Source organism: Ovis canadensis, chromosome 11, assembly GCF_042477335.2.
Source record: "Ovis canadensis isolate MfBH-ARS-UI-01 breed Bighorn chromosome 11, ARS-UI_OviCan_v2, whole genome shotgun sequence".
In the NCBI taxonomy this organism is placed as follows: Eukaryota; Metazoa; Chordata; class Mammalia; order Artiodactyla; family Bovidae; genus Ovis; species Ovis canadensis.
Genome location: NC_091255.1, coordinates 60,600,564 through 60,620,481, shown reverse-complemented (window position 1 = coordinate 60,620,481; position 19,918 = coordinate 60,600,564). Strand labels below are relative to the sequence as shown.

The 19,918-nt window shown below is 52.2% G+C and overlaps 1 protein-coding gene across 6 annotated transcripts in view; it reads right to left on the bottom strand.

Annotated features, from left to right (window-relative positions):
• TBC1D16 (TBC1 domain family member 16) overlaps positions 1–19,918 on the bottom strand; it is an 88,075-nt gene that overhangs the window by 50,280 nt on the left and 17,877 nt on the right. For all 6 annotated transcript variants that reach the window (XM_069543839.1, XM_069543840.1, XM_069543841.1 and 3 more), the window contains exons 2-3: positions 18,308–18,556; positions 14,946–15,543 (exon numbers count right to left, since the gene is read on the bottom strand). In XM_069543839.1, coding sequence (XP_069399940.1) covers positions 14,946–15,543; positions 18,308–18,494 — 785 coding nt within the window. In that variant the 5' untranslated portion in view covers positions 18,495–18,556. The remainder of the gene's footprint in view (positions 1–14,945; positions 15,544–18,307; positions 18,557–19,918) is intronic.

Sequence of the window (19,918 nt, the reverse complement as noted above, 5' to 3'; positions counted from 1 at the left end):
TCCTCTCTGGGTGGGAGGCGGGGCAGGCTCAGCGGGCCGGGCACACCCCTGGCTGATCTGGGGGAAGCCTGCCATCTGCTGGGCACACACAGAGCCCTCCTCAGCTGAAGTGCCACCTCCAGGAAAATGGAGTTTCAAGGGAGGGTGTATGCCAGCCTCGTGTTCCATAGGGAAGAAGCAGGGCCATGATGCCCATCAGATTTGATGCTGGGGCCGGGGGAAACTGGCCACCGCTCCCAGAGAGCTGGGCCCTGGTGGACTTCGGCACCCCACGTCCACGCCTGCCACAGGAGCAGGCTCCTCTGCACGTCAGCCCCGTGGACGCGACAAAGACGGCTCTCTACAGCCCCTCGTGCTCTGCGGGGGCACACAATGAGTCCTTTCACCCCAGGTGGGTCTGGTGGAGCGTGGCCACCTCCCTAGGGGGTGCCTGGCCGGGCGGCTGGCCCTACTACTTCACTGCTCGCGGTTTGGAAGCTCAAGGCACTGTCACTTTCAATTACCATCAGGGAAACTTCGGAGACTTGACATCCGTGTTGGTCACATTGGTCTTACCCCGGACATGAAAACCTATGAGCCCGTGCCTGGTCAGGCTCTCCCAGAAAGGAGAACCGTGACCCAGTTTAAGTTTTGGCCGTTGTGCCCATGAGCACGCGGAGCGCAGGGGAGCGTGCAGAGAGCCCGCTGTCACTCGACACCCTTCCCAGCAGCCCGGCAGCCCGCCAGGCTCGGAGAGAGACTGTAGCTACCAAAAATAATCCTCCCAGTGTTTAAATATTTACAGAAGCAAGACAGATCCTGATGTCTTACCATCTACAGGGTCCGGCCCTAACTGCCAGCCCTGGGGCTCCAGGGAGAGACCACATCTATGCCCCTTTGCTGGGTCCCAGGTCTCCTTCCCTCCCTCTCCTTTCCAGACGTGTGCGGGTCTCCCTTTCTGTGACCCATGAGACAGCCACCCTCCCTCCTTTCAGAACATTTCCACTTCTGGCTTCTTAGCCCCTTGCTACCCCGACCCTGGCAAGCACCTTTGTTGTCCCCAAAGCCTCTCAGGAAAGCCCCTTCCCAACTTTAGAGGATTTGCGCCCCATCTTGGAAACCATCAAATAAAATGTAACAGAAGAAGCATGTGGCCATCTAAACCTGAAGGCTTGTCTCGACATCTCCTCCTGGGGACCTCCAGGGCACTTAGGAGCCACTCGCCTGTGATTGTCTGGTGGGCAAGGGCGGTCACTGTTTGGGGTAAAAGGTGGGGCAATGAGGATGGAGACATGTGAGGGCACAGAGCTGGGCAGAGCTGGGAGGGGGCCCAGGGCTCAGCTCCAGGGTGGCCACACTTAGGGACCATCTGTGTCACTGCCTGCCGCCCAGGAAGGTCAGGAATTTACTCGAGGCCACCTGCTGGCACCAGGGTTCAGGCTGCTTCCACTCGCCCATGACTTTCAAAGGGCAAGCGTTTCTGCGATGACCAGTGTGGCTTGGCTTCGGCTGTTAGATTGTCAGGGAAACTACACTCTCAGGTTCCCAAAACAGATTTCCGAAGCAAGGAAGCACATTCTGGATATGGTGGAGGGGCCACCAGGAGCCCTTTCTCCCCAGCATACCACAGGCATTTAGGGAACACTGGTTGAATTGAACAGAAAATCCAAGTAAAAATGCTTTGTTTACTTTGCTGGGAATGAACATTAAGGCAAACAGCAGAGGATACAGGAACGTTCCCATCAAATGACAAAGGTCATTGGTCACCTCCCTCTTGCTTTGGGGGAGGATTTCATCAGGTATTGGGTTACATTGCAACAGCCAAGTTGAGGGGGTTCCCCAAAGACAGAGGATGGCTCACCCGGGAGACACTGCCATGTCATTATTTTGTGACCTTATGCTCAAAGCTCTCAGAAGCTCGTGTGGGCCCTGCAGAGGCCCTGCCAGGGCTGCTGATGCAAGAGCCGGGGCCCCCAGGGCCTCTGACTTCCTGCTCCCATGCGGGGCTCTGTGCAGTCAGAGCAACACAGCCCCCTGGAGAGCATCCCCACTACCCCCTGCAACAAATCAGTGAGGGTTGCATCAAGGACCCCCAGAGGGGCTGTGGTGGTTTGTGAGCTGAGGGGCAAAGGCTGACAACTGTTTCATTTCCTTGTCCTTCGACAGTCATCCTGCAGTGGGACTGTCAATTCCCTCAGGAGTGTGGCCTCCCCTGGAGGCTGAACTTCTTTCTTTTCACTTTGGGAGGGTTGATGCACTTATTTCCACCCTGTCCTGACAGCTTTAATAGAAAGAGGCTGGCTTTCTAGAGAGCTGACAGTCCTTGAGAGGACAGTCAACAATATAATTTCAAGATCGACCCACGCAAGGGCTCCACCAGGTACCTGTCTTTTTGGAATCTTGCTTCCTTGGGTAACACTGGTGACTTCCAGAATCTCTGCTCCAAGTCAGGGCTACAGAACCTTCCCCAAGCAGGGGCAACAGAATGTTCATCACACCTCCCCCTAGAAGCTGCCCAGCCATCAAGGACAAAGGAAGAGGGCTAGCCAGAGAACACTAGGAAAAAAAAAACAAAAAACAATAAAACCATATCAGGACACCAACCAGTAGAGGTTAGAGCTGGCCAACTCCATGGTCCTGTGCCACACGTGGCATCAAGCACTTGAAATGTGGCAAATTAAAACTGAGATGTGGTGGCTCAGTGGTAAAGAATCCGCCTGCCAATGCAGGAGACACAGGTTTGATCCTTGATCCAGGAAGATCACACATGCTGAGGAGCAGCTGAGCCCACGTGCCACAGCTACTGAGCCTGTTCTCTAGAGCCTGGGAGCCACAACTACTGAGCCCACGTGCTGCAGTGACGGAAGTCCGTGCACCCAGATCCCACACTCCACAAGAGAAACCCGCACGCTGCAGCTAGAGTAGCCCCTGCTCTCTGCATCCAGAGAAAAGCCCGGGTAGCAACGCAGACCCAGCACAGCTAAAAGTAAATTTTAAAAAAGCAAAACAAAACTGAGATGTGCTCTAGGGTTAGAGTTCACACGAGATTCCCTAAGACTAGGTACAAAGATAGAATACTGAACATCTTCCATTAACTTTTAATATTGATCACACGTTGAAATGGTAATATTTGGGGTATTCTGGGTAATTATTCAAATTGATTTTACATATCTCTTTTTTTACTCATTAAAATTCAGCTATTAGATACACACATTTATGATCAACTGATTTTTGGCAAAAGTGCAAAAGCAATTCCATGGAGGAAGGTACCCCGTTTCAATGATTCTGGGGCAACAAAACATTCCCAGGCTGAAAGATAAACCTTGCCCTAAATTTCATTCCTTATACTGAAATTAACTCCACATGGGTCATGGACTTAAATGTAGAATGAAAATGACAAAAGTTTTAGAAAATAATAGGAGATCATCTTTAGGATTCAGGACAAGCCAAGAGTTCTTAGACTTGACAACAAAAGCAAGAGTCACAAGAGGAACAATTGATAAATTGGGTGTCATCAGAATTAAAATATTTTACCTTGTGAAAGATTCTGCTACTACTACTACTACTACGTTGCTTCAGTCGTGTCCGACTCTGTGCGACCCCATAGACGGCAGCCCACCAGTCTCCCCGTCCCTGGGATTCCCCAGGCAAGAACACTGGGGTGGGTTGCCATTTCCTTCTCCAGTGCATGAAAGCGAAAAGTGAAAGTGAAGTCACTCAGTCGTGTCCGACTCCCAGTGACCCCATGGACTGCAGCCTACCAGGCTCCTCCATCCATGGGATTCTCCAGGCCAGAGTACAGGAGTGGGGTGTCATTGCCAGGAGGATGAAAAGGTAACTCCAGAGATATACTTGTACATTACCTTTCTGACGAAAGACTAGTATGTAGAAAATAAGAGCTCTCGAACATATAACAGTTAAAAAGAAAGATTGTGTGTCCTTCGTGCTTAGTCACTCAGTCGTAGCCTACTTTTTGCAACCTCATGGACTGTAGCCTGTCAGGCTCCTCTGTCCATGGGGATTCTCCAGGCAAGACTACTGAAGTGGATTACCATGCCCTCCTCCAGGGGATCTTCCCAACCCAGGAATCGAACCCAGGTCTCCTGCACTGCAGGCAGATTCTTTACCATCTGAGCCACCAGGATAGCCCACCAGGAAGATCAGAATATAGGCAAAAGACACGAAGAGACATTTCACCAAAGAGAATAAGAAGATGGCAGAGAAACACATGTAAAAATGCTCAACATCACTAATCATTAGGGAAATGCAAATTAAACCACAGTGGGACACCACACACATACCAAAATGGGCAAAATATAAAACAGTCAGTCAGTCAGTGCAGTCACTCAGTCGTGCCCGACTCTTTGCAACCTCACGGACTGCAGCACGCCAGGCCTCCCTGTCCATCACCAACTCCCGGAGTTCACTCAAACTCATGTCCATTGAGTCGGTGATTCCATCCAACCATCTCATCCTGTCATGTCGTCCCCTTCTCCTCCCTCCCGCCTTCAACTTTTCCCAGCATCAGGGTCTTTTCAAATGAGTCAGTTCTTCGCATCAGGTGGCCAGAGTATCGGAGTTTCAGCTTCAGCATCAGTCCTTCCAATGAATATTGAAGACTGATTTCCTTTAGCATGAACTGGTTGGATCTCCTTGCTTTGAGCGCACCAAATGCTGGCAAGGATGCAGAGAAACTATACCACTCACCTATACTGCTGGTGAAAATATAAGATGGCACAGCTACTCCGGAAAAAAATTGGGGCAATTTCTTTAAGAAAAAACATGCAACCATCATATATATGACCTAGCAATTACACTCTTGGGAATTTCTCCCAGAAAAATGAACACTACATTCAGACAAAAACCCATATAGAAATGTTCACAATAGATTTATTTGTAAATGCCCCAAACTGGAAACAACCCATTAATATCCTTCCTTCAAAAGGTGGACACTTAAACAAACTGGTTCATGCACACCTTGGAATACTACTTAGCAATAAAAAGGAAAGCACCACAGGTACATACAATGTCTTGGATGGGGCTCAAGGGAGTTATGCTGAGTGAAAAGGGCCCATCTCAAGGTGACAGAGCATGTGATATCACTTATATGGAAGTCTTCTAGAGACAGAGAATATAGCAGTGGCTGCAGCTATGAGGGGGAGCATACGGTAGCCATGCAGTGATGGAACTGTTCTGTACCTTGATTGTGGTCGTGGTTACACAAAGCTACACGTGGGACACAATTGCACAGGATTCTATATGCAAGTACACACAAATGGAGTTTGAAAGACCAGCAAGATCTGTGCATTGTACCCAACTTCATTTCCCGGTCTGGAATGTGTATTATGGTTTTACACAGGATACCGCAATCAGGGGAGGATGAGTGAAGGATGCATGGGACTTCCCTGTACATATTCTGCAACTTCCTGTGACTCTATAGTTATTTCAAGATGGAATTTTTAAAAGCAAGACTACTAGAAAATTTTAAATCACATATGTGGCTTACTACATTTCTACTGAGCAGTGCTGGCTTAGACCAGGAGTCAGCACGTAATGGCGTGCTATCTGTACAATCCATGACCTAAGAATTTTTTAATAGCCTATTTTTAAGAGCAGTTTTAGGTTTACAGAGAAACTGAGCAGAAGGAACAAAGAGTTCCTAGATACCTTTCTGCTCACACAGATGTTCCCCTAAAGTCTTGCATTAGTGTGATACATTTGTTATGATTGATGAATAATATCACTACATTATTATTAACTAAAGCCCATAGTTTACATTATGGTTCATTCTTGATGCTGTATATTCTGTACTGTTATTGTTGTTTAGTCGCTAAGTTGTGTCCGACTCTTTTGTGACCCCATGAATTGTAGCTTGCCAGGCTTCTTTGCCCATGGGATTTCTCAGGCAAGAATTCTGGAGTGGGTTGCCATTTCCTTCTCCAGGGGATGTTCCCAACCCAGGGATCAAACCCGGGTCTCCTGCATTGCAGGTGGATTCTTTACTGCTGAGCCACCAGGGAAGCCCTGTACTTTCTTTAGAGTTTAACAAATGCATAAGGACATGTATCAGCATCACAGCATCATCCAGAATAGTTTCACTTCCCTAAAAATCCTCTGTGCTCTATTCAACCCTAATGCCTGGCAACCGCTGATCTTTTTTCAGTGTATCCATAGCTTTGACTCTTCCAGAAAGTCATATAGTTGGAATCACAGCGTCTGTAGCCTTTTCAGATTGGCTTCTCTCACTTAGCAACATGCATGTAAGTTTCCTCCATGTCTTTTCCTGTCTTGATAGCTCATTTCTTTTTAGTGCTGAATAGAATTCCGTTGTCTAGATAGACCAGTTTCTCTCTCCCTTAACCTATGGAAGAATGAACATCTCGGTTGCTTCCAAGTTTTGGCATTTATGAAGGAAACTGCTACAAACATCCATGTGTAGGTTTTTGTGCGAAGAATGGATTTGACCATTTTTCAGTGTTGAAAAAGACAAAAGGAGGGAACTATTTCATGACACATGAAAATTATATGAAATACAAGGAATCCATAAATCAAATTTTACTGGAACCCAGCCACACCCAATCACTTCCATATTGCTAGTGGCTGTTTTCTATGGACAGAGTTAAGAAGCTACACAGAGGCTGTGCCATTCAAAAAATCAAAAATACTCACTACATGGCCCTTTATAGAGATCTGTCAACTCTTCAGATGGACAATTACAATCCCCATCTTCAAAAGGCCAGAGAGAAGTAAACCAAAATGATAATAGCAATGCTGGAAGGATTGATGACCATAAATATTTTCTTTATGCCTTTCCTCCCAAATTTCTAAAATGGACATATATTACTTATGTCACAAGTAGATTTCCACAGCATCTTTGCTCCAGCCCCACAAGCCTCTGGGTGGGGGGCAGGGTTCCAAACAGACCCAGGGGGCCAACAGGACTAGGCCGGAAGGGGCAACTCATGTGCCAAGTGATGACGGAAACACGGCTGGATTTTGTTTTGCTTTTCTGTTTTTAACATCATAGCTGGTACCTCAGCTAGGAGCCTCGCTCTGTGACCCTGTGCCTCAACCTTCTCTACAGTGGGAGAAGAACACCCCAACCTTGGGCATTGTTTCAAGGGTTAAACACTCAGTGCCCACAAGGCCTAAGATGGAGTGAATAGGGTCTCCCGAAATTCATCTCCCAATGTGACCCTATTTGGAAACAAATTACAGATGTAATTAGTTGAAGATCCCAAGATGAGTTCATCCTGGATTGAGAGTGGGCCCTAAATCCAAGAACTGATGTCCTCCCAAGAAGAGAAACCACGTGACGAAGGAGGCGGAAATTGGAGGGGGGTGGCCACGAGGGACAGCTGGAGCCCCAGGAGCTGGCAGGGGCAGGAAGGACCTCTTTGGACCTTCAAACACCTTGATTTCAGACTTCCAGCCTCCAAAACCGTGAGAATCTCTCTCTGATTTTCTAAGTCAACCAGTTTACGGTCCTTCCTTACAGCAGCCCCAAGAAACTAACACAAAGCTCTCAGGATTGGGCTGGCACTCTGATAGGTGCCATAAAAATGCCACTTTTATTTTTAGCGTCCTGGTAAATGACTGCCATTTGCCTACTCTGTGCTGAGCCTTTTGGAACTCCTTTTACTCATCACCTTTGTGTTCACAGTGGCCCGAACCGCACAGATGAGGAAACTGAGACAGAGAGATTAAAACACCTTGACAAGCTCCTGCCCTGGGGATCACACAGGGCTTGGTTTACATTTTACGAAAGACCTGGCCCAGCCCAGATGGCCTGCCCCTTCCCTCCCCAGACAGCATGTCTGAACCAAACAGCCACCCTGAGTCTCACATCAAATGACTGGGCACTGTCGAGACCCAGCCTGAATTCCCTGGCAGCCCCTCCAAGCTCCTGGAGCCAGCGGCAGCCGGCTGCCAGTGCGCTTCCAGAGCTGCAGGGTAGACGCTGAAGGGCCATCCTCCACCCCAGGCAGCACCTGGCTTCCCTGCCTGTCAGTGAGGCTCCCAGGCTGGTCCAAGGGCTCAGTCCCACCAGCTGCCCTTCTCGAATAGGGTTCCTGTGGACCCCTGTTATCGGCCAGCCCTAGGCATGGAGCAGGGCAGTGGTAAGTGACTGCCACCTTGGCTGGGGGGCTGCACATGGAGCAGGGATGTGGGTGCAGGGGGGCGGTGTGGAGGGAGAGATGCTGCACAGAGCCTGCCGAGTGCTACAGAAACATAAGACAAGATTAGTCTTAACGACGCACAGAACAGATTGCAGGGTGTCGGGAGATGGGATGTTTTAAAGAAATAAATCTCAGCTCCCGGTTACAGAAGCACAAACAAACCCAAACAACAGATCTTTGGAAGCTGCCAGCTTCTCGGCTGCCAGGCTGCTGCTGGGGGCCCCCAGAGGGTGAGGGTGGGTGTTCCAGGAACATCCTCAGGGCATCCGGGGCACCTGGGCTGACCCAGTACTGAGCTGGCCCAGAGATATTTTCCGGAAATTTGGGGGGTGTGCCCCCCAGCACCTGGCCATCCCTCTTCTCACCAACTCTTGGCCATTCCACCTCTTAAATCTCTCCAGGACCCACATTCACGCTCTCCAGCCATTACCCTCCTCTCCTGGGTGGCACAGCCCCAGGACCTTCCCTCGCCCCACCCCAGTGCCACTGCTGCTGGAATGGCCTCTGAGGACATCCACTGGCCCAGCCACTGGCCCTTCTCTGTTGCTCCCCCTCTTCATCTCTTTAGGGTCCCATCCTTCTGGCCCCCCCTCTTCTTCCTTCATCTCCCACCTCTGGGAGAGGGTTATTTGCTTTAGCTGCTCTGGGTGGGAAGGGGTAAAAAGTGTCTTCCTTGTTTATATCACCCCCATGCCCTGCAGTTTCTACTCCTGCAGGCTTGCCCCCCTGCCCCGAGATGGTTGGACAGAAAAGGAACAACAAGGCTATTTATGAAAACCGCCCAAAGCAACTAAGAATCACATGGCATCGCACAGCCTGCCCCCTCACCAGGCTTTGGGTGACCAGCGTGACCCCCTCTGGGTCCCTCCTGGCAGCCCCACAATAGTGACAGCACCTGGCCCTGCCCCACCCAGCTCGTAGGCTTCAGGTCCTTCTGAGGCTGGATTCTCCCCAGAGCAGGGTAGGAGAAGCAGGGCCAGTTACACCAGTGACATCGAGACAGTATGAATAATTCAGCCTTTACGGCTGATACTCTGGTGTCACAGAGCCTTTTCCTCCTAAAGGCAAAAAGCACTTAAGATGCCATTTATTTCAGCCTGGCTCCCTCTGTGGGGTGGGCGCCGTCATGCTGTCTCAGTCACCGCCCTCGGGGCTGGCTCCATCGTTACCCTCCCTCCTCACTGGCTTCTGCTTGTGACCTACCATCCACCCCCTAGGAAACCAGCCCCTGCGTGGGGGGTGGGGACACCTGTTCACTTTTCTGGCCTTTTCCCCTTTCTCTCTCTTGACAGAGCACTCTGAGGGGCTCCTCTTTGCAAGCAGGGTGACTACCAGCCTCCCCTCCCACCCCCCGGAAGCACAGTTTCTTCTGGGCCTGCACTGTCCAACAGCCCTCACCACCTGTGGCTACTGGACTTGAAATTTATTAAAGGTGAAAAAATCCAGGTGCTTAGTTTCCAGAGCCACATTTCCAGGAGTCCACAGCCACACATGGCCAGTGGTTACTGCACTGGACAGCGTTCATCACCATGGAAAGTCCTATAGGACGGTGCTGGTCCAGAAAAATGGTAAAGCTCAAGGAAAAGTAACAGCAAGAGGCAGCATATGTTAAATGCCACAGAAACAAGATGCCTGGGGAAAGCGGCAGGAACTCTGGGGAAAAAGCTGGGGTCATGGAGGAGACCACAGTCTGGCTGGGGTTTCTCCAGGGGAGGGGAGCACATTCCAGCTGGAGGGAGGCTGCAGAAGGGTGAGGCTGTGGGGGACGGCTGGCCGAACCACAGCAAGCATGGGAAAAGAGGAGAGGAGGGGTCAGCAGGAAGGTGAACATCCAAGTAAGACCCCGGGGACAGGCAGCTTTCATCCCCGCATGGCTGCACCTGACTCTCCCTGGACCCGTGTCCGTGCTGGCTGGATCACCACCCCAGTGAGGCCAAGGTGAGAGCCACCCAGCTCATTCTGTAACCTGAACACCACCCTTCACTCGGCACACATTTACCCTGGGAGTGGGGGCGAGCATCAGCTTCATGGGGAGGACCTCCCGGGGTCCTAGGGGGCCTTCTCATTAACAAGCATGCAAGACAGCAGATGGGGGTAAGCTAGTCTGAGCTATGCAGCGGCTGTGAGCTATGTGATCTATTTTTTTAAAATACTGATTTATCTGAGTACAGCAGGTCTTAGTTGCAGCACATGGGATCTCTGATCTTCGGTGCGTAGGTTCTTTAGTTGAGGCATGCGGGATATTTTAGTTGCGGCATGCAAACTCTTAGCTGCAGCACCCAACCAGGGATCCAACCCACAACCCCTACATTGGAAGGCGGATTCTTAACCACTGGACCACCAGGGAAGTCCCTGGCTATCTAGTTTTAAAACTTGTTTTCATCATATGATTAATATAGTCACACTGTAACATTTTTGAAACATGAGAAAGGAAAAAAAAGACTCACAACATTATCCTAACATTGGCACAGCTTTCCCTCAGCTGGTGCTGTCCAACAGGGTGCTCACATGTGCCACTTAAATTTATCTCAATCAATATCACGTAAACTTAAAAATTCAGCTTGTCAGTCACACTAGCCACCTTTCACGTATTCCCCAGGTAAGCAAGGCAGTGGCGTTATCGTGATGGCACAGATCAGGAAAGTTCTAGTAGGCAGCACTGCTTGGATAGCTTCATTCATGCATCAGGCCTTCCCATGGATTTCAGTCAAAATGTGTACATTATTTGCTACCTGCTTTGTTACTGATACACCATAAATTTCCACACTGATGTATAACCTTTACGAATACTGCACAATCTTCTGTCTGGCAGTACTAAGGTTCTGCACCTTTGGGGCCAGAAGTGCCCCCTCCTCAGGTAAATGGACACCCATGAGCACACATACAGGAAGTGGTGAAGGACCTCAGGGGGCTCACAGGCCCCCAATAAAACCCCTTAACCTGGAAGATGAACAGTAATGGACGCATCTCTTTCTGTAGATTCGTCCCTTTCCCCCTCCATTATAAAGAAGAGCAAGATGGACATCTTCATGCAAATATGCTTTATTTCTGTAGTTTAGATTGGTTCTTGGGATGAGTTCCAGAAGACACCTTTTGATTTAGGGAGTGGGAGCTGTGTTTTCAGCTCATAAATATCACCACATACTTCCCCAGGCGGGGGGCAGTTGAGATGCCACATAGGAGTCCACATGGGGGTCCTGTTATACAACATTCTCATCCAACTAGCCCTAGAGACTGGACCAGGTACCTCTCAGGACATAAACGAATGACAGGCTGGCCACTGACCTTGTCTGGTGGTTATTCTCACCTTCATCCCAACCCAAAGCCTTGATTTCTGACACTATGGAAGGTATGGGACTGAGACAGCCACAGACCCTAACCCCTGCTTCTAGAACTCAGTCCTCAGTGGGAGGAGGGTCCATGATGGCATGTCAGCCACATAGCCTTCCTTGTCCACCCACTTCCCAACAGTCTTTGGACACACATGGTCAAGAATTTCCAGCCATCACTATGCTGGGGTGGCTACGGCAGGTGGCCTCATCTAAGGATGAGGCTGTGCCTGGCTAAACCCCACAGGTAGCACACAAGTGGACACTGTCATTCTAACCACTCGACCCTTCCGTAAACTACTTGCCACGTCACAAAATGTTTAAGGGACTCTCAGATGGGGGGCTGCTCCTCCCACCCTTGCCCAACCACACGCTGTCTCCACATGTAGTTCTTTAGTTCTGCCACTAGAGGGATCCCATGAGCCAACCTGTCTGCTCCCCCGAGGGGACCCAATTCCCAGTTAAATGAAGAGCCTCTGCCCGTGGAGTCACACGTTCAAATCCTCAAAGACAAGCTCCCTGTAGGGAGTCTGGTCCAGCAGAAGCTGGTCCTCCAGGACCTCACTCCAGATGCCCTCTCTACAAGGCCCATGCCTCTCTGTGCTCCTTGGACTGTAGCCTGCCAGGTTCCTTTGTCCATGGAATTCTCCAGGCCAGAATGCTGGAGTGGGTAGCCTTTCCCTTCTCCAGGGGTTTTCCCAACCCAGGGATCGAACCCAGGTCTCCTGTAATGCAGGCGCATTCTTTACCAAGGGAAGCCCAAGGATACTGGAGTGGGTAGCCTGTCCCTTCTCCAGCGGATCTTCCCAACCCAGGAATTGAACTGAGGTCTCCTGCATTGCAGGCAGATTCTTTACCACTTGAGCTATGAGTGAAGCTCCCCTTATCACAACAGTGGTTCTCAAGCCCGGTGGCACTTTGGAGACCCTTGGAGAGGTCAATCCCTGCCCACGCCCAGGCACCACCCCAGTCATTCTGGTTCAATCAGTCTGGGTGGGCCTGGGAATCAGGGGCCTTCAAAGCTGCTGGGGCATTCTCATTTTTCGCTGGGCTGGGAAGCCTTGCTCTATAGCACCCAGTGCTACTGACCATTTAGTCCAGATTTCCAGGCCCATCACTGGGCGGGAGCTGTAGGGGGGCAGGGGGCAGGAGGGAGTGGAGACACGCCAGCTTTGCTTTCAGGTCTCGAATGCGGTGGGGAGACAAAATCGCAATTCAACTCCAGGAGCAAAGAAGCAGGAGCAGCCTGGCAGAAAATGCAGAGTTCAGGGCCCACCCAGTCCCTCTTGAAATCCATATTGCTTTTTTCTGTTTTTTTTAAACTTCCAGCAACCTGTCAAGCATGGCTGGGTCAGGAACTAGGGTGCCTCCATGTAATACCTCTCACATTGCATCTCAAAAACAATCTGTTTTTGCATCAGCCCCTGACTGAAGCACACGCTCCCGGCAGGCAGGGAGGGGGACCTCGTTCATGGCCGTCCTGCCCCAGCCCAAAGCCTTGGCGGAACTGGACAGACTGAGCCAGAAAAGCAAGCGATATGGAGTTGCTGAGGCTCCACGGTGAGGGAGGGCTCTCCCTCACGACACTGCAGTCTTCCTTCCGAGCATGCCCTGCAGCTCTAAGTGGAAACATGAACCTTAAGCTAAATTGGGTGGAACAGGGGTCTGGAAGATGTAACTTGGGTTTCCAAAGCATGAGCACAGAAAGGACTCATGACGGGACAGCCAAACTCCCACACCTGACAGATGGCACCCAGCTTCAGGTTAGGAGTCTGCACGCAGTACAGAATAATGTTCCCAAATCCAACAGGAGGTGAAAATTGCTGGGAGTATTAGCCAGTCATAAAAATGAATGGAGTCCTGACATGCTTGGATGCACCTTGAGAACATTATGCTCAGTGAAAGGAGGCAGACACGAAAGGACACAAGTTGCATGATCCCATTGACGTGAAATGTCCAGAACAGGCAATCCATAGAGGCAGAAAGTGGCTGAGAAGGGCTGATGGGGAGTAACTGGCAGCGTGGCACCACCAGGGGGCGCTCTGACAGAGCCCCGCTGGCAGCGGGACTCAGGCAGGGCTTCAAGTTTCCCTAGTAGGAAACGGGCACATGGCTCAGGGAACCTCATGGGGCACTGGAGTCCTTGGCTGCAGCTGACCGACCTCTCCCTTACATGCACGCTTCAGTATGCGAGAAGAATGTTATCAGTTCACCCTTGGGCTTTAATGGATCACATCTTACTGGGGAAGAAAACAGGAAAGAATTCGTCTCAGATTCCTTCCCTCTGAAACCAGCAAAGCGCTCCCCATTCCTCCACCCTGTTCCTTTTCTCACATCAGTTCCTGTGACCTTATTGCTCTAGGTCCGTTGTAAACCCAGCAGGGTTCAAATCTGGCTCAGCTCCTGAACTGGCTGGGTGACCTCCAGCAAGTTCCTTAACCTCTCTGAGCCTTACTTCTCCCTTCAATACACAGAGGGTGATGTGAGTACCTACGTCACAGGGTTTTGGGTTCTTGTGAGCCTAAAAAGAATTAATCCATGGCCCACATGCCCTGCACCCAGGCAAAACTCAGACATCCACACTGATCACATGCCCAGCTCACATCATGAGCTCAAGAATTACATGCTGACTGACTAACGTCAGCACTCACTGTCATCACCATCATTAGCCTGGAAATTAATGAGAACAAGGACCACAGCCAAGCATGAGAAGGGACTGTAGAAGTCCCATGCTTGCCCATCCCACGCCTGCCCCGGCTGCTCTGAGTTAACCCAAGCCTGTGGTTCATGAGCCTTGTGCACGCCCGAGGCCCCCTAACAACGACACCATGTGACATTATGATAACCCTCCCCCTTCAGGCAACATCTCACTGCTCCTCCCAGCTCCTGTGTGTGTGGCAAGTAAAGTGAGCCCGCTAATGTGCCCAGGCATCTGGTTCCCCTGGGCTCTTGGCTGTACAGTAAATGCTGCCAACTTCCCCCTGGGGCTGCGTTCCAGCCTCTTACAGCTTGAGGGTGTGAGAAGTAGAAAGGCTAAGGGCCCTTCTGGCGGGCCAGGCTCCATGCCTGGCTGGGGACCAGGCCTCCCCCACAAGCCTTCTGCCGCCACCCTGGCCTCCCTGGGTTTGCCTGACGGACCATCTCAGTCCCTCCAGTGATGAGCACAGAAGACGCCAGGATGCTGAGGCCTGGTCCCGGGGGGTCTGGACTGGGGTATGGGGCTAGTCAGACTTGGCTGGGAAGGTTTAGTCCTAGGGATGTGGAGAGAAGGAAGAGGGAACTCCCAGCCCCCCAGCCCAGGCTTCATGTTCTTCATAACCCCCTGGGGTGGCATGAAGTGAAGGCACTCTGGTGCCTGCAGGATGACATGCAGGTGTCCTCCACACTCAGTGAGCAGAGCGGGGACACAGGCCCTTGCTCTTGGCCCCAGAGACGCAGGGGGCAGTGGGGAACTCACCCGCTCTCGCTCTCCAGGAACACGGAGCTGCTGCTCTCCGCGAGGGCGGCACTGATGGGCGAGAGGCAGAAGGGTGAAGAGAAGGCCTCTGAGTCCGAGTCGAAGGAACTGGCCCTGCTCACACCCTCAGCCGACAGCTCCAAGGAACCCTCCTCCTCGCCCACCTCCGGCCGGGGCTCCCGGCCCTCTTCCGTCCCGTCTTGCGAACTGACCGCCGACAAAATTCCTGAGTCGCTGTGGGCCGGTGGCAAGGCTGGGAGGGGGCCGTCTGTCCCCAAGCCCGGGGCCAGCTTCTCCCCATCCTCGGGCGAAGGGCTGACGCACTCAGTGTCTCGGATGCCCTGGGCCACCACCAGGATGTCCTCATCTCTGGGGATCAGGGTGGACCTGGGCTCCGTGGGGGACGGCTGGTGGGGGGCCCCTGAGCTCTGGGCACGCCGGTCCCGAGGGTGGGGTGCCTTGCGCACGGGGGAACTCTCGGGGGTGACATAGCGCAGCGCCTCCTCGTCCTGCTTCTGGATCCGGGAGTTGGGGACCCACGCGAGGATGAGGGTGGCCCCCAGCAGTTCATCCTTCTCCATGTACAAACACAGGTAGCCTGTGAGGGGTCAGGAGCACAGACGGTTAGGGAGGGCTGTGCTCCAAGTGCCTCTAGCTGGTTCCTTCCCGGAACCACACCCGGGCGAGTAAAACTGTGCGGCTGTGCAGCCCAGCCCTAAGAAAACACACCTGAGGGATACAGTTGAACTCAGGATGAATGAGAGCTGTGGGCGTTTTCTAAGCACACACACTGAGCAGATCCAGGGGGTGAGCCCTCAAGCAGCAGTCTATCCTGTGCCTTCCCTCCTTCTCTTGTTCAGAGCCCCACCCTGTCCACGGCCCTGGGCTCCCCTGCCTCATGGCCTCCGGATCAGCCCAGGTGGCTGGGGAGGCACCCAGGGACCCAGAAGTGCCACCGGCTTCATCGCAATCTTAGGAGGGACCCGGGCTGCAGACTTTATTGCTACGTCACACAAAAGATAAATATCCAAGATGAGTAGCATTTGGGCCTTTCCCTGTTGGCTGAGGCTTCTCAGCATCTCTTCTTTCACACTGCTTTTCAGAAGGAGGGCCATCTTCAATGTCACGTCCTGGACTGCTGACAAAGGAAAGAGCAGTTCTCCGAGGCCAGCAGCACATGGGTGGGCCCTTAGGGCCCCTGAATGCTCCGTCCGGGAGGAAGGTGGTCTTTCCTCCTGAGACACCTGCCACTTTGGGATGTCCTGACTCTTAGGCCTACGGCACTCAGGTTCCCAGGCCTCTGGGTCTCTGAGAAGCCCCTGGGGCAGGAGCTGGGGCCCCTGTCATGCTGCAGGGCTCTGACTCAACCTAGAATCCTTAGCCCAGCTCCCACTTCCAAAACAGCAGGGAAATCGGGGGTCATCAACCAGTTGTTCAGAAGAATAATGTTCAGGTGAGGTTAAGTGTCTCCGCATGGCTTTGGGTTGGGAAGGGACCCTGAGACCTCTGGCCCCCTCTCCCTTGCCTCCCATCAGGCAAGGATGATGGGGCATGCCCAAAGGCTGCAGCTCTTTTTGCTTTATGCCCAGAACATGCAACACCCTCAGACTCAGGCCTAGGACCTCTGCTCCCCGCCCCCCGAGTCCTCAGAATTTGGGCCCTTGTCAGGCATCCACAGGGGCAAGGCAACATGCCACTCAGCCTTCTAGAGCACAATTCAGGGACCAGGACCCTGGAATCCCCCACCCTCTCAGTTCAGAATCTGCTTCTAGGACCTGTTCGGGACTTTCCACCTGACCTGTGATGTCCCCTGGAGAAGACTCGGGGTCCTTATAATCCAGGAAGGAGCTGGGGCTGGAAGTCGGCTCTCCTGCTTTGGAACCTGGAGGGTCTGATGACTCTAAATCTGTACCTAACTGTCCACTGTAAAGATATGCTTATCAAGACAGAAGGACAGAATACTTTCCAAAGAGTTCATTAGCATAAGTTAAACTTTTTGTCTTTTTTAAAATAAATTTATTTATTCAATGCTTTGTCAACACCTAATCTGTATGCAGTAAAGTGCCCAGATCGGATTGGTAATTCTTAATTTTTAAATGTACTGACGTCTGATGTGAGACTTTCTGTCTGGACGCAGGTGGGCTGCAGCCAGGCTGCAGGTTGCACGGGGACTGGGGACCCAGCAGCACCCTTCAGCAGCCTAGAGAGGCCTCAGAAGAGCCCAGGGCCTGCCCTCTCTCTGCCTCTACTCTGGCTGGTATTGGGGAGCTCCTCTGAACACCAGCCTCCTTCTCTAAGAGGCCCACCCAGACTCTGGCATTCTCAGGAGATCGTTGTGCAAATTAAATGAAGCAACACATTTATCTTGTACACTTGCACAAATATCAAAGGACCACACAGGCTTCTAGTGTCACTAATCCATCTTTTGGATGCTTCCTGGAGGCCGCAGGGCTGAGGGACTCAGGTGTGGGTGGTGTGCTGCCATAACCAGGTCTAACATCCCCAGGTTCCCTACCCAAGAACAGTCTCAATCAGTGACACTCCTGCCAAGAGAATCTGTGCCCACTCCCTTAGTGCACAAGAGAGCTTGCTGTTTGGGGGCTCAGAATACAACTGGAGCCCTGAAAAAAAAATGCAGTCTCTTTCTCTGAGGCTTGGCAAAAGATTGCAAAGTCACTGTCACCACAGGAAAAGTTGCCCACTCCTGGGACTCGGGAGAGCCACAGGCTGGAGTGTCCCTTGAACAGCCCAGGGTAACTCCAGGCTCTGGTGTGGAGGGCCAGGAAAGGACTCTCCATCTCCATCTGTGCAGAGGCTGAGAGCTTCCTTCCCCCATCTCAGAACAGTGGATTTAAGCACAAAGGGTGCGCAGGATCAATGATTTCCATGTCCCCAGCATCCCAGGCCCGCTTCACAACCTGCTTGGTCCTCATCCCACACTCTGGGAGGCAGGAAGGGATGAAACCACCAAGCCTGACCTGAGGGCTGTGCTCCCGCACACACTCAAGGGGGCCTGGGGGAATCTCCCCCCGCCCCCAGGGCAGCTTCCTGAAGAAGATGATGCCCCGCTTCCCTCCCTGCAGTTGGGGGACTCCCGCCTCCCAGCAGCCCTCTCGCAGCAGCCCTGTATACACGAATGCCCTCTTCCATCGCAAACACAGCTAATTCCCCTTCGACCGTCCTGCCTCCCCTCCATGAGTCAAAGGTCACTGGTGTGCTTCCCAGATGGGGAAATTAGGGCAAACGGGGAAGTGATGCAGGAGCTTGCTCACTTCAGAGAGATCAGCCAGCTCTCCCTGGTCCTGTGACCCCAAGCCTTCTTCTCCCAGCCCGTGACCCCAGGTTCCCCGCACCGGGCTCACCTGGGTGGTGTTCCCCCAGCCCCTGCAGCCCCTCTGGGGGATGCACACAGACATTGTTCTTGGAGTAGATGATCTCCCCATCCAGGACGGAGGGGGGCCCGCCGCCGCCGCCGCCACCACCCGGGGTGAGGGTCAGGAGATCCGAGGCTTTGGAGGAGGCCCGGCGAAGGAGGCGGCCCAGAGACATTGCCGGGGCAGTGTTTCCATCCTCCGCACACTTGGGCCCAGATGGGGCTCTTCCAGACCTGCCTGGGGGAGGAAGAGAGAGGACAGGCATGGCCCAAGGTCATCAACATGGACGGGGCATTCCTGGGGCAGCATCACGTCCCACACCAGTAAGCGGAAACGGAAGCTGTGCAACCACAGAAGGGGCCGTGCTAGCACAAGGCCATACAGAGGAAATGAATTCTCAACTGTGGCGCGACGGACACTCGGGGCTGGGTCATTCTTAGCGGTGGTGGCTGTCCTGTGCCTTGTAGGGTGTTTTACAGCATCTGTGGCCTCAACTCACCAGATTCCACTAGCACCCCTTTCCACTATGACAACCAAACATGTCTTCAGCATTGCAAATATCCTTCGAAGGCAAACTCACCCCATGAAGAACCAGTCTAGGGAACTGCCTGGCAGTGAAGTGGTTAGAACGGGGCATTTTCACTGCTGTGGGCCCAGGTTCAATCTCTGGTTGGGAACTAAGATCCCACAAGCCCAAAGTGTGTACCTCCTACAAAACGACCAGTCTAGAGGAACCTGTTCCCACAGCAGTTCAGTCGCTCAGTCATGTCTGACTCTTTGCAACCCCATGGACTGCAGCACGCTAGGCTTCCCTGTCCATCACCAACTCCCGGAGCTTGCTCAAACTCATGTTTGTTGAGTCTGTGATGCCATTCAACCTCTGTCACCCCCTTCTCCTCCTGCCTTCAATTTTTCCCAGCATCAGGGTCTTTTCTAATGAGTCAGTTCTTCACATCAGGTGGCCAAAGTATTGGAGTTCCAGCTTCAGCATTAGCCCTTCAAATGAATACTCAGGACTGATTTCCTTTAGGATTGACTGGTTTGATCTCCTTGCTGTCCAAGGGACCCTCAAGAGTCTTCTCCAACACCACAGTTCAAGCAAGAATACTGGAGTGGGTTGCCAGGCCCTCCTCCAGGAGATCTTCCCAACCCAGGGATCAAACCCAGGTCTCCTGCATTGCAGCTGGATTCTTTACCATCTGAGCCACCAGGGAAACCTCCAGGCTTTCTCTTTGCTCAGAGTTCACCACTGTGTCCCTTCCTTCCTAAGGTTCTCAGCCCTCGACTTCCCAGGGAATGTCCTGGTTCTCCCCCTTCTTCCTACCCCTCCAGGTCTTCTCCATCCTCACCTGACCTGTGTGTCATCATTCCAAAGCCCAACCTCTTGTCCTAACACATGCTGGCCGCCTCTGCTGGGAAGGGGTCACAAGTGATAGATAAAGGACTCGAGTCAACACCCAACTCATTCTTTAAAAAAAAAAAATGAACTAGGAATCAAAGAATCAGCTTGAGAACATATACAGAACTCCTAAAGACTCCCCGCAAAAAGGAGCAATATCCCAACTGAAAAAGCAGGCGATTCACTGAAGAGGAAACAGA